The sequence below is a fragment of the Syngnathus acus genome, chromosome 17 (genome assembly GCF_901709675.1).
Source record: "Syngnathus acus chromosome 17, fSynAcu1.2, whole genome shotgun sequence".
Lineage (NCBI taxonomy): Eukaryota > Metazoa > Chordata > Actinopteri > Syngnathiformes > Syngnathidae > Syngnathus > Syngnathus acus.
The window spans coordinates 2,927,577-2,941,905 of NC_051102.1; the positions used below are offsets into that span (position 1 = coordinate 2,927,577).

Here is a 14,329-nt window from a genome sequence, read left to right on the forward strand (position 1 = left end):
AGATTAATAGTCAGGACGCAAGGCCGACCTGATGCTCACTTACGGTTGGCTTCGTGTTACAGAAGACACAAAAGCGAGCTCGTCTGCTAAAAGGTCCGTGACCCACCAGAAGGCCACAAAACCCTTGGGCATGCACCTTCCCCGCATCCCCGGTGCCTGAATGGGCTCTGTGGTTGGTCAATAAATTCAGTGATTCAGGGGGTGGACAGTTGCAGCCGTGTTAACATTTGTTCACAGGCTTGTCGAAGGGACGCGCCCCGCCCCCTGGCTCTTTGTCTCCTCTGGTCCCGCAACAGGTTAGAAGTCAATGGAGGGCCTTGTGTGGAGGTGGCAGGGGCACGGATAGAGCCGCCTCTCACATGGTGTTCACACAGGGGGAGGACCGGCCCGGATCACTGCGACACTTGTTACTGCGGGGCCCCAGGTTGCCTCTCCCAGGACGCGTACGATATTTTAAACAAACTACTGCTTTATTGTTTGGGTAAGGTGAACTGCATTCACCACACAGAAAAGAAGTTTGGTGGCCTGAATCTTAACAATCTCAATTTACTTATCAGACTCACAATAAAATAAGGCCAGGCAGTGATGCTTACGTTTTAAACATCCAGCTTTTGTTCCTCGTTGTTTCTTGTTGATTCCTGTCTGTAAACTTTGAGAGATCATCTGAGGAAAATTAGGTCAAAAAATTATTATTCATTCATAAAAATATGGCAAAGTTGTTCCTCTATCCATAGCAGCTCTAAATATATTTTTGAGTAAATAGAGATGCAGATGTGATTTCTCAAAAGCCAAATACATCTGCCTCGGCACCTAAATATTAGACTTTCAGACTTGAGCCAAATATATTAATATTGAGACGGACAGCCACGGATCAAGCAACATTGAATCGGCAGAAAGCTACGTACATAAAAAGACAAACAAAACCTTAAGAGGGATTTCCAGCCATGGAGTCTGACTGTCATGAGAAGATGAGCGTTGCCATGGCCACCCAAGAGCCACCCAGCAAGCATGTGAGCGCTTGAGCCAGGGGCCCGGGCCCGCTGCTTGTGGATCACATGCGCTAACCAGAGATTATGTGCATAAGTGATGAGCTTAGCGCTCAGCAGGTGAAGATGGAAAGGCCCGGGACAAGGAGGGCGCCGTCGCTCTGGGTAGCGGGCCTTTTTCCCAAGTGGGCCTGATCTCCCGTGTGAAGGGGACTCAGCCAGAGGTCCTCCAGTGCTGAAAGGGCATCCCCCTGGGCTGCATTCAATGCCTAAGTGGCCAAAACGCCGGTCTTGTGAGCCATCTTGACGGGCAAGAATGAGCCATCTTCACTTTCATAAATCCCAATGCAAACACACTCGTGAATATGGCCGAAGCGTGGGGGAGGATAAGGACCGCGTGTTAACTACTGGTCCTTTCTTGAGAGGGATTATTAATGAAAAAAAAAAAAAAGAGACAATATGATTCTATAGCTACATCGAATAGAAAATGATGTAAGCACCAACCACTTTTTTAGATTCCAAAAGAATTTCTAGCTCCATAAATTCTACCAAATTGCTGCCAACTTAATAGTTGTCTTTTTAAACTCTAAATTTGATAACACATATTGAACTGTTCATCATTATCTGAATCCCTTTATTTGAAAAATAAATGTCGGAAGTTACTGTTGACTTTGCCATGGCGGAAACTTTCGAGGATTATCATGGATGGTTTGTTTTTTAAATGTGAACATGTGAAATTAATGTATGAATAATAAAAACAGTTAAAAAAAATAAAACACTTTTTATTCAGCAGAAATGTCCGGCAAAAACTCATCGGCCAAACCGTTTAATGCCACTCTGTAACATTCCATAATGAGCACTAGGGATATCAAGTTCATAGGTTACTCTTTTGGATGCTTGTACAGGAATGCGTTTGAACCTAATCAGAACAAAACCCCTTCCTTCATCCCCATGCTGCAAAGACAGAAAAGCACATTTAATCAACCGGCACCTTTTCAACACGATAGTATCCCTGAACATATTAACATGTAAATACACGTCGCCGCAATGCATATAATCTACATGATAACTAGTTCTTTAAAGGGTTGCTAACCTCCTAATGTGGTTGAGGAACACTTTCATGTCAGGGTTTTTAAAAATGAAATGCCGGGGGCCTCTCTTTGACTCTGTAAAAAGCTTCTTTGTTTTTTTTCTTTTTTCAATTTGATGACTAGGATCTCCTTTCATAGAGTTTAATAAGAGTGATTGCTACTCTTCTCCAAGTTGATGAATTCTGGCCCAATAAATTGACAGGTTGTGCTGCACCGAGATATAAAATAGCATTTACTGTGGCACTCTACTATTGAGAATAAACTCAGGTTAATGTTGACAAACATGAGCACAGATGAGTCTTCTACCCCCCCCCCCCTCCTTTATACACTCTTTATTGCCGTATAAACAGACCCAAATAGCCACCCAAAACTAAACCTCAGCCGTCTCTTATCTCACGCACGGTTTAATCTAACACCTCCCACCCCTTTTTAACATCCCTGCCTCCGCTAAATTCGACCATATTTTGGATTCAACTCGTTGCCATGACAGTCGGTTATTTCCCATCCCTGATCCCCCACTGACGGCTCTTTTCCATTGATACAGCTACCCAGCCCTGCTCCTTTTTTTTTCCGTCTCTCAAATAAAACAAAGCGCAGAGTGAATGTGCTCTGAGGTAGGTAAATGTATTCAGTGACATCAGCCAGGATGATTCCATTCTGCCGGATTCCTGTACCGCTTGTTTCCAGTCTTGTCTGGGGGCTGGACACACTGTTGGGCCCATTGTCCCCTGTGTATTCCATACAGACGTGCAATTAATGGAGGCCTTGTCTAAGGCTTCTGGAGCAGAAACTGCAGCTTGGGAGGGGGACAAAAGGCGGGTAGAGCCAGCTCTGAGAGTTGCTATGGGTGGGCCCCCCTTGCCTATTTTAAAGGAATTCAAAGGGAGAAGGAGCAAGTGCAGCACTGGATGAGATGTTGAAGTGATCCCTCGGTCTGTTCCCTCCCCTCCTGACCAGGCATGTAGTTAAAAGGCCTGCCTTGCTGTATTTGATGACGATGGTCATTTGTCTGCCAACATGCTTGTGACTTGGCGAAGGTGGTAGTGGAGGATAAAGTTTATAGCCAAGGTGAACGAGCATTAGACACACACACTGTAACTAGCAAGAGGATCGTTAGTCCAGACAGTTTAATTGACTTTGGTGACATTGTCTTACAAGGCATTCTATCCAAGGGGAAGGCAACCCCAAACTTTTATTGGCAATATCTTGTATGTGCCTCTTGATATGAAAACAAAGGGCCTGTTTAATTAATGATAGTATAATATAGTTAATATATTATAATAAATATTCCACAAACAGAACATAAATCTCATACATTTTATTACAAATAAAATTTGGGGGTTGACTTCCCCTTTAAGCCTCTGGGCATTGTTGGGAATTTTTTTGTGTAGCTCCTGGATTTTTTTTTTTTATTTCCATTTCAGCCCAGGTATGACTTGGTCTAATATGAGTTGAAGCGAAAAGGAATTAGGAGAAGGTGGTTGGTGCGCTTGACGGTGTCTTGATCTCACTGACCAAATGCAAATACTGGCCTGGCTTTTGGGGTCATTTCACATCTGAAGGCTACACAGTGTTTGAAGTCTATCAACAGATGATGGAAGGCAGACAAAATGACTTTATCAAAATCACTTGTCACAGAAAGACACTTTGCCTTTTGTAGATGAGGATGCTAAAATTCTCATAGATCAAATACAGTTCAGCGTTTTGTTAGAGAATTGCAATTGTGCAAAGAGTGTTGGAACTTTGAACAGGTGGAATACATGTGCATTGAACATTATAAAGAGTTCGCAGTGCATTTTGTGAATGTCTTCGTCGCTATTCAAGGAGTGTATTTTAGTGGGCCATCACCCATTTGGTCTTTCAGTGGGATCGTCATAATTGTCATTGTTTAGGATTTTTTCCCCTTACACAAGTTAAAGAAATGTTTTTGTTCAGATTGGTTTTGCTTTGAACGACCATAAAAATAGTGTTTTATCTTTTGATTGTCTTTAGTATGGCCGCCTACTCGAAATAACGTTTTGAAAATAGGACTATTTATTTATTTTTTAGAAATTGTGTCTTTTCTGATATTAATCAAATAAGAAGATGAGCAATAAAATTATTACAGTAGAGTGGAGTTTAACTTAAATTGAGTGTCGCATGAAGAGCGCTCATTGGTCATCTTGAGTGCGCTGGCGCACGAGCCATTCGCGTGCGGCTCCTCCGTTTCTATAAATAGATCCAGAGGCGCTGTTGGCTCAGTGTCACTTTGGCCAGCGACGGACGTTTGTCACAGTCAAACTGCTCGGAGCTTTGCCAGGGGAAGGCGGGACACGCTTTGCACTTGTCTTTTTTTTTTTTTTTTTACTCTCCCCCCTCCTCGAGTGGAAGGGGTACATGTGAAGATGCCGGCCGGTACTTTGGAACGAACATCTTCATCCGCGCCCAGTGAGAACTCCACTGTGGAAAGTACACGGAGTCAGATGACGGGCAGAAAAGTAAGCAATTTTCTCTTTGCTTCTCAAAGACCAATTTTTGTGTGTGTTTTTTTAATTAAAATGCATGATGCGTCACTTTGAAGTCTTCCAAACCTATTATGGAAAAGCGGAGACGCGCGCGCATCAACGAGAGTCTCGGCCATCTGAAGACTCTCATCTTGGACGCACTCAAGAAAGATGTAAGGAGACAATTATACGAGATCTGCCGTGTACACGTTGCAATTTGATGATGATGACTCTAAAAATGCCTTTAGAGCTCCAGACATTCCAAACTAGAGAAGGCAGATATCCTGGAAATGACCGTGAAGCACCTCAGGAACCTGCAACGATTTCAGATGACAGGTAAAAGATTTATTTGAATTTGAATTGATTTATTAGAATGTAAACTATGTCTTTCTATCAACCCATCGACAGCATTTAGTTAAATTATTGATCTGTTTGGTATTGCCTATAGCGCATGTATCAAACTCAAGGCCCGGGGGCCAGATACGACCCGCCACATCTTTTATGTGGCCTGCAAAGATAAATTGTTCATCAAATTTGTGTGTCATTACTAGAATTGCAAATTGTCTTCACTTTTAATAATATCTTTGTTTTTAATATTTGACCAGTTTTTACTTGTCTGATTTGAAACGAGTTATTTGTCAGTTTGTTTTGTAGCTTTTACTGTATATAATATGATGTGCTCATACATTTCTTTGGGTTGACAGTCATAATGGCCCTCCGAAAGAAGCTATGACTACAATGCGGCCCGCGAAAAAAATGAGTTTGTCACCCCTGGCCTATAGGGACAGTTGAACAAGATTTTTCCCATTTCCTATGCATTTTTTTGTGTTTTTATTCTAAAAGCAAAATAGTGTTTTTTAATCACACTTCCATAAGTGATTATTTGGAAATCACAGCATTAAAAAAATCATGATGATAAATTAGATCCATCCATCCTTTGGGGGATGGGTGGAAATATGGCAAGAAATTATTGATTGAACATGTCTTTAGGGTGGTGTTGGTTTTAATGTGACTGTGAAACTGTATCTGCTACCAATACAAGTTATAATTGAACAACATTGTGTTTAGAAACTCAAGATGGTGATAGTGAGCTATCATAAATGTGTTTTCCTCCACAGCTGTTGTGACCACGGACTCATCCGTCCTGGGTAAATACCGGGCCGGTTTCAGCGAGTGTGTCGGCGAGGTCACCCGTTACCTCTCCACGTGTGATGAGGTCAACTCCGAAGCAAGGACCCGCCTACTCAGCCACCTGGCCGCCCGTGTCTCCCAAATGAACGCCGTCAACTTCTACACGCCTCACTCGGGCCCGCTGGGACAAACTGGCATTAATGCCCTTCAGGGACCTTGTAAAAGCATCTCACCCGCTGACACCATGAAACTCCACAGCAGCTATCAGGTGGTCCCAACTCCTGATGGACATTTTGCTTTTCTTGTTCCCAGCGCAGCTCTCACACCTTTGAGTGCACAGAGTGGTCAATACATGTCTCCCGGTGCACCTCCACTCACTTCAGACTCTGTGTGGAGACCCTGGTAGGGAAAATTAGGAAGGGAAAACGGGACTATCACATGATTTGACTTGATTTTTTTATACTTCGTATAAAGGTATTGGAGAGAATATTGTTTTATATATTTTTTTCCCGAAAGAAAGGGAACTGACTTGATGTCATAATGTCAGTGTTTCCCCAACTTTATTGAGCCAAGGCACACCATCAAACTAAAAAAAAAAAAAGTCACAAAAGTGTTTACATGCTAAAAGAAAATGTTATCGAGAAGCACTGTATTTTTCAAGATGAATAAAATGTTTTTATGTTGTTTGTACTATTGTTCTCAAAATAGTGTAATTCATTTGCCCTGTGGTAGTTTGCTAAACTGACTAAGTGTGACATGGTCTTTTTTTTTTTTTAAAGAATATGGTAATATTTAAAAGAAAAAACGTCATCTCAAATCTGACAATCCAGAGAGCAGCACCTCCACGACCGTAACATTGTGGCAAGACTAGAAGATTCTGGACTAACACACACAGAATATCGCTCTTATCATTCTCATCGGAATCTAAATCTCTATTTTTCCTGGTAAAGCGCACAAAGTGACAAAACAAGCCCCCCCTCCAATATCCTTTGAAAAGACCCCCAAAGTACAAAAACAAAGGTGGGGCCCCTCAAAGGCTGAATAGCTCCTCCTTCTGTGACCCTCTCCATCTTCATAATGGAGCTTCCCCTTGTTTGTCCAGGAAGAGGTTTGATAGCTAGAAAGAAGTGGGGGTGAGCATGCTGTCACTTTCAACAAGAGGTGAGATTGTCGGCAGCTCCCCGAGGTCCTGCTTTGAAAGATTTTCTCGGCGCCTTCACGCCAGGCTGTGCTCTTCAGATAAGAGAAGCTGTGAGGTCGTGACAGGTTGCCTCCATCTTTGGAGAACCCGCAGCGGCATTGCACCAACAGATGATGACCACTCTTGGGAATGTTGCGGGCTTGGACCCCTACTTCCATCTTTTGTCTTATTGTGTCCCACCCTCTCTCGCTGTGCACCCCCCCCCTGCTTTGGGCACACCGTTTTCCCAAAACATAGCAAAGAGAAGAGGTGTAAACATTTGTAGCTGGGCCGGTCTGACCCCCTTTTGCCGTCGCCAGTGATTGATGGCTCTGCGACAACGGGCACATAACACCGGAAACTCCTCTGCCTTTGCCACGACGGATGAATTGGCGCAGTATTGTCTGAAGGGTTGTTATGGCTCTCGATGGGGGTCGACGTCGTGAGTCGTGCCCGAGGCCAATGAATGAATCGGGCTCTCGATATCAATGGTGAATGCCCTTTGTCCCTTTTTGATTTAGCAAGTTGTTTTGGAAAACACTCACAACATTCCAGTGACGCTTCCACACGCATCAATCAAGGATTAGCCTGACATCACAGTATTGGGAGACACAAATTTATCACTTTGGTCCTGCACAGAAGGCATAATGGCCAGGGCATTAAAAGTGAGTCACACTGGTGATGCATCACAAGTCATCCCGTCTTCAAAGTGGATGTCGGATGGCAGGAAGCTCGTTTTGTCTGGCTTCGTGTGCTTCTTGGCCATATTCCAACCAAGGAAAATGGCTACTTTAATTTTAGCCTTGCGGTTTGAAATATTTTGTTGGAGCAGTAGCTCCTATCAAATGAAAATAAATCCCTCGTAAACAACCGAGCCAAATTTGAATGCTTCCAAAATCACTAAGTGCATAAAATAACTTAAATCATTTTTAATAACATAGTTTTCATTCTTTGTATGTTATTGAAATAAAGTGACGGTAATTAGAAGTAAATCTCAGAATTCACCCAATAGTGTATTTTAATATGGTAAAAAGCAGCTACCACTAACACAATGAGGCTTGTGAGTTCCCCATGTTAGGGCACTTGTTGAATGTCATTGAGCCAATTGAGCACATCTCTCTGTCCTGTGACAAAGGCCTCTTGAGAAATCACTCCTAATTGGAGAACGACCACTAAATCGCGCCGAAGGACTTGAATGAATAATAAAACCCATCTGGGAAGCCGGAAACAATACAAGGACGGCCACATTAGGGCGTGTCTTGGGAGAGGCGGCGGGGCACCGTCGGCCCCGATTCAACTTTGATAATTGTAATGTGACGATAAGGAGCTTATAGCCTCCTGTTATCCTCAAGACAAAAGGCCGTGTACCAGAATGCAATTCGGATGACATCTCTGCATCCACTTAACACCCGCATCAGGTCATCTGTTGTTAATTTGCGCACTAACACCAATGCAGCCGGGGGTCTGCGTGCATTAAGGGGTAAATGTTGACCCTCGTTTCTAAGCAAGGCTCACATGTGGACTCCACAAAATGGCCCGTTTGTGTTTTGGAGAAGTTTGGGTCAGCCTTTCATGGTGGTGTGTTACCCTAGAAAGGATCTAATTGCTTTCACTTGTCTACCTAATGATTTTGATTTTTGAATTAACTGCCTTTTTTTTAGAGTTTAATATTGCTTTCATTTCACTCTTACATTTCACCTAAAGGTGATTTTATCAATTATGGTTCCTTGACAGATAAAAGCTTGGGAACACATTGAAAGCTCAACTTACTTTCTCTCCAAATCTATTAGTCCGGTTGTATTCTTGCTTCAGGCACGGAGGCTCGTATGACCTCTTTGTGACCTTGTCACCTCACTCCACGCTGGACGCCCTAAACTCTGTGGGAACCTCCTCCTTCTACTCCTCAGTGCTTTGTGTTTCTTTGGACATTGTTTGTCTCACCAGATAAAGTGTCCTCCCCTCTTTTCTTCAGTGTCCCCGCTGAAGAGAGGCTGTGTGGTGCACTAACTGCCCACTGAGCGGGTTCTGACCAGGGGGTTAACACTTGCTTTTTATTCAACATCACAGGACACCTCTTGGGACCTGCTGCTGCAGGTCGGCCAGTGACAAGCGCTGATGGATGCTGACAGGTCACTTGCCGTTGACGATGACTCTATTGACCTCTGAAACCATCTCGGCCTCTTCAGTAAATTCATATATTCGCAGGATTCTTTTAAGATAAATGTAATGTACATTTATTTTAAGACACAATATTCCTTATTGATATTTTTTTAAATAAATGTGTACATAAAATACTTGATAACATTTTATTTAAATTGAAATAGTTAAATAACACTAATTTTAATTCATTTATATATATATATATATTTAAAGTTCTATTTAGATAAAATATTTAATCTGTCAAGAAATGTGGGAATTAGAGGGGAGAAACTGTGTCCAAATTCTTGTGGGTTTTGTAACGGTTAGAATTTAGAATTGTTGGTAAGGGGGAATTCATGGAATCAGTAGGCATAAGATGAACAGTATAAAGTTTAAACTAGTAGGCATAAGAAGAATAAAGTTTAAACTATTCAGCCTATTATATAATATATAGGATGGGCACACGAAGCTTCATTAGGCTGAGGCTTTCCAGCCACGCGGTTCGCAAATAGGTTCATTTCTCGAGACTTTATGTGCACACAACCCCCCCCCTGCTGGTCAAAACGTGCTACAGGACTAGTTCATTGTATGAATGAGAATTACGTTAGTCTTTATTGGTTCAAGTAGCCAGATCCAAATAAATAAAATTTCTATCTGCATGCGTATTGATGTTTAACATAGAAAGAAATGGAATATTGTGTTTCAAAATAAAAAAATAGGAACGTTAATTTTCTACACAAACTAGTTCAAAGTTTAGTTCACAAGTTTCAAAATGAACTTGTGAATTCATGGTTCATAACTGAAATTTTATGACCCAAGTTTATGGTTCCAAAAATGAAAAGTCCATTACAATTTTCTTCCCCCAATAAAAAAAAAAAAAGTTGCCATGACCAAATAAATTACGGGTGACCTAGTAGTAGACTTAGTTGTCATGTAGGTGGCGGTAATACAACAGAAAGGTGTCTAGTCCGCCATTTAAACACCGAAGAAGAAAAAGAAGAAGAAGAAGAAGAAGAAGAAGAAGAAGAAGCCCCTTCTGCGCATGTGTGCGTGTCTCAAATCACCCAGGGCTCTGATTGTGTCTTGACAGACTCAAGTCTTGACCTCGCGTCGCTGTCCAAGTGTCTACCGCTTGATTACCGACAAGCAGGAATATCAATGTTTGTGGAAACTTCTGTTGCAGTAGCGCCTTGGCGTTTTTCTAAATTAATATGCTTCAGAGACTTGAGCTGGTTCTCTCCACATGGACCGAGAAGCCGATTACAGGTCCGACATTTCAATGGCAGTCAGGTTCATTGTAAGAAGGCTCCGAGTGTAAACAAGCCCACAGAAAAAGTTCACATCCCGGGACTGGATATGGTCACTTACGGAGAAAAGATGCACCATGTCCCGTGGCTAGCTAAGCCTTTTTCTCCACAGTGGAAAAGGCACCGTAAGGATCCCCAGTTTTACAGGTCTCCTCCACTTGATGACATGCCTTTGTATCGAGAGACACCGTGTCATGTCTTCAACCAGAGGACCAGCGCACTTGAAGGTATCTTAAAACACTTCTCAGCACGGATTTGGATTTTTAACATCTTTTAAAATAACGGTAACGTACGTAAAGGCACTTTCTTGGCGTGGATCAGTGGCAGAGTGATCGTCTCCCAACCCAGATGTTGGGGGTCCGATTCTCAGCTATTGTGACCATGTTGTAGTGGGAAGTGGCTTGAATTCTCTTGCACCGTTCCATGCTCTTATGTCTTTTTGTAAGTGGGCAGGGAGATAACTTTGTAATCTCTTTCCAGGTGTTCGCCAGGCCCTTTGGGTAACCAAAAGCAAGGCAGTCTCTGGTTTGCCACCTCAGCTTCTATCACTGGCAGAGAATCCTGCCAATCAATTACCAAATCAAGATGACCGTGTTCAGAACGCCATCAAACATGCCCGCTTCTGGGACACAACTGAGGAGCGACCAGAACATTACAGGTATTTTGTCATAGTATATACCCTGGTATTTGTAGAACAAAATCTATGTTTAACTTGTGGTTGAAATGAGGGTGGCATGATATTGGATAAACATGTGATATGCAAAATGGCTTTTCGTTTTTCGCGGGTGTTTCTGAAATGCATCTCCTGCAATAAATGAGGGATCACTATATTTAATATATATCTTTCTTAGCAACCCACTCCTCTTGAACCTGCTCCATCTTTGTGCCACGCTTCAGTCCAGCCACCCATTGATTGGAAGGAGAATGTTAACTGAGAAATATTCATTGGCAGCTTCATGGAAAAGAGGTAAACGATTACCAAATTCCTTCTGTTTCTAACACCAATTCTAATCAGTGCTATTTAAAATGATACTTATTTAGTGAGCCAATTTCAGCAATAGGTACTATTCAGCCTCCATTAGTGTTTAGGAACAATCTTAATGTTTCTGATCAAAACATGAATATTAGACAAATGTTCCTAATTCCAGCTTTTATTTCATGGTATTTACATTTAAGTGTGGTAAACAGCTCAGGACAAAGCACTGACAATGTGGTTTTATGTTTGTGTACCAGGTGAAAACTTGTTTCAGGTTCGGGGACAAAATGGTTTGATATATAACAGCATGGATCCTCTACCAAGGGTCTCTGATAAAAAGCAAGTGTCAGACACAGCAGATCATGTTCTTGAAACATTTTATCCTGTGTCGCCTACGGTGGATTTTCAGAAGGTACATGTGTACAAGGAGATGAACTGTACAGGTGAGGAATAGCTCTGTCTTTTGTGTCTTGGGAATTACTTATCATAAACTTCATAGTAATTCTGTGACCAATAAATTTACTGGTTGTGTCAGAATGCAGGTGCAGCATTTTAACCCATTTAATTCAAAATGTTTCTCCGACATGTAAACACCAAAATTGGTAGACCTTTCAAGTAATCAATAATAATAATAAAATAATAAAAATATATACAGTAGAACCCCGGACCGTGACCTCCTTGGTACTCAATAAATTCGGTTTTCTGCGCAAAATGTCGGGAAATCTTTGCCTCTGATCTTGAACGAAGCTTCGGAATCTGACGTTAGTTGGCGTTGTTATTAAGCAGGTTTTAAACCATTTTGACGCCCGACTGCGGTCTTACTTCGGTTACCGTAATTTTCGGACTATAAGTCGCACCGGAGTATAAGTCGCACCAGCCATAAAATGCCCAAAAAAGTGAAAAAAAACCATATATATGTATATAAATCGCTCCTGAGTATAAGTCGCCCCCCCACCCAAACTATGGAAAAAAAACCGCGACTTATAGTCCGAAAATTACGGTACTTTATATCCACTATATATGATCACAGTATTACACAATATATAGCAGTTTTTTATGTTTATTATTTTACGTCTTTTTATTGTTTGGACACGTTTCATTTTTTTTTTTCCATTCAGGTTTCAGAGGACAGCATCATTACCCTCATGCCCACACAATTTACTTCCTGGAGCGTGATGTTGCTTACAAGCTTCTCCCTGAGCAGTTCAGAGCCAAGATCATCATGTTTCTTTTTGGAAATGCTCTGGCACGTGCACATATGCTTTACGGGGTAAGACTGTGCTTGTTGAAGTTGTCATTGTTGTCACCCTTCTTTACCATGTCTTGGGTGTACATAGTCCTAGGGGTAGGCAATTCATTGAAATTAGTGTTGTTGAGGACGTATTCCAGACGTTTAGGTTTGGGGTCCTTCACTAAGGAAGCATGTTCCATTGCACCATTTATATATGGCTGCCTGCGGATGTGCCTGATTCTAAGTCTGCGCTACTGTTGGATCTTTGTGAATTTGACTAACTGCTTTCCATTTTCCTTTCTCCCCCTTCATCCCCGCTGTCATTTCTGGATTGTTTATGCACGCTTCATACACCAAGGCCAACACTTCTAGTGTCTTGGATCATCCTATCACAATACAGGGCGTCGGGACCAATGGCAGACTTTTCCAGTTCGTTGTTTTCCAACTCAACACTACAGATTTGAGAGAAGACGATGGCATCAAAAACCAGGTAAGTGTATGTAAGAGACCAATGCACAAATACAATATTAATTAATTAATGCACTCGGTATGCTTTTGTAACTTAGATTATTTTTTTTTTTATTCATTTGTATTAGGTGTGGATGGAGGAAGATGTTGAGCTCTATGAGTTTGCAAAGGTCAGACCACTCTTCAAGAAGAAGCAACTGAAGGTAATTGCTCCTTAGCGAGCTCTATAATTAAAGTTGAACTGTTGCATCGTTTTCACAATTTAACAAATTTTATTTTGTCAAAACACAAGATCATGACTTAAAGTACATTTTATATTATAAACTCAGGGGCAAGGGGATAATTCAATATCAATATAAAATTGCCTCAATAAAATCTTCAATATAAACAAAATCAGGAAGGAAATGGCTTAAATAAATGGCCAGTCATCTCAGTGCCACCCTTACAATGAAATTATATCATGCAAACAAATGCTTATGGATGGATACATGGGGCAGAAGTCATTATAGTCCTATATATCCAATCGAGTATACCCAATCCATATATTGACCTTTTTTCTTTTGACTTTCATTTATCAAGTACACTTCACCTATCAAAATGTGGAAATCAAAACTTATATCTTATATATCATATATGTACCTTTTTTTTTTATCTTTCTCTCTAGATCCCAGCTGGTCTTGCAGGATACAAGCCAGAGACATTCTCCAAATTCCTTGCCCTATACCTTCACGGTGCTGTGTAGCACTAAAGACCTCCATTCATAGTTGTGAATAAATATGTATGTGTGAAAGTTTGAGGTTATGGGAAATTATCTCAAAACTTCCTTGACATTAAGTGAAAAAAATTTGTGAAACTACAAATAGACTGATATTAAATTCTGACATATTCCAATATCACTGTATTAAATTTACAGCTCTAAAATGTCCTTTTTTAAGAAAAAATAAAATCTCTTTATTTATTTTTTTTTTTTTAGATATTTGGATTACTGCACAGAATCACAGACTATAGAACTACTATCTACATTTTATGTATTTTTTTGTGTATTTAATCATTTAGTTCGTATATAGGGGAGGGAAACTCTTGAACCACACTCCAGTCCAGATGGTGGCGGTAATGCTCCGTAAAAACTGGTTGCCAACCGCCTTTAAACCAAACAAGAAGAAAAAGAAGTAAACAAATTGAAACGGAATTTATTCTGCCAACTTGCTGCGCTGTTAAAAGCTGGTGTGTGACGAAGCCGGACGACTACAGATCAAAGGTGGAAATCAGTTTACCGTTTTTAATTCAGTATTGTCCAAGATAGACACCTAAGTTGTGTGTTGAAAGAGGACATAAGA

The 14,329-nt window shown here is 41.2% G+C and overlaps 2 protein-coding genes across 2 annotated transcripts; both read left to right on the forward strand.

Moving 5' to 3' along the window:
- The first annotated feature begins 4,114 nt into the window (after positions 1–4,114).
- On the forward strand, positions 4,115–6,252 carry LOC119137637 (transcription factor HES-1-like). Its single transcript, XM_037277126.1, has 4 exons — positions 4,115–4,554; positions 4,638–4,733; positions 4,809–4,896; positions 5,679–6,252. Exons 1-4 carry the CDS (start codon positions 4,462–4,464, stop codon positions 6,095–6,097), a joined length of 696 nt encoding a protein of 231 aa, XP_037133021.1. The 5' UTR covers positions 4,115–4,461; the 3' UTR covers positions 6,098–6,252.
- Positions 6,253–10,001: 3,749 nt separating this feature from the next.
- mrpl37 (mitochondrial ribosomal protein L37) lies at positions 10,002–14,145 on the forward strand. Its single transcript, XM_037276684.1, has 8 exons — positions 10,002–10,544; positions 10,798–10,975; positions 11,169–11,284; positions 11,551–11,736; positions 12,412–12,563; positions 12,883–13,014; positions 13,121–13,195; positions 13,657–14,145. The coding sequence occupies exons 1-8, from the start codon at positions 10,169–10,171 to the stop codon at positions 13,732–13,734; spliced, it is 1,293 nt and encodes a 430-aa protein (XP_037132579.1). The 5' UTR covers positions 10,002–10,168; the 3' UTR covers positions 13,735–14,145.
- The last annotated feature ends 184 nt before the right edge of the window (positions 14,146–14,329 follow it).

What these genes read in the sequence shown, in the direction of transcription:
- mrpl37 (XM_037276684.1), top strand. Translation starts at nt 10,169, where the DNA reads ATGTTTGTGGAAACTTCTGTTGCAGTAGCGCCTTGGCGTTTTTCTAAA. An exon ending in GTGCACATATGCTTTACGGG is followed by an intron (nt 12,564 to 12,882) that starts GTAAGACTGTGC and finishes TCATACACCAAG; the next exon opens with GCCAACACTTCTAGTGTCTT. An exon ending in TCAAGAAGAAGCAACTGAAG is followed by an intron (nt 13,196 to 13,656) that starts GTAATTGCTCCT and finishes CTTTCTCTCTAG; the next exon opens with ATCCCAGCTGGTCTTGCAGG.
- LOC119137637 (XM_037277126.1), top strand. Translation starts at nt 4,462, where the DNA reads ATGCCGGCCGGTACTTTGGAACGAACATCTTCATCCGCGCCCAGTGAG. An exon ending in TGGACGCACTCAAGAAAGAT is followed by an intron (nt 4,734 to 4,808) that starts GTAAGGAGACAA and finishes AAATGCCTTTAG; the next exon opens with AGCTCCAGACATTCCAAACT. An exon ending in GCAACGATTTCAGATGACAG is followed by an intron (nt 4,897 to 5,678) that starts GTAAAAGATTTA and finishes TTTCCTCCACAG; the next exon opens with CTGTTGTGACCACGGACTCA.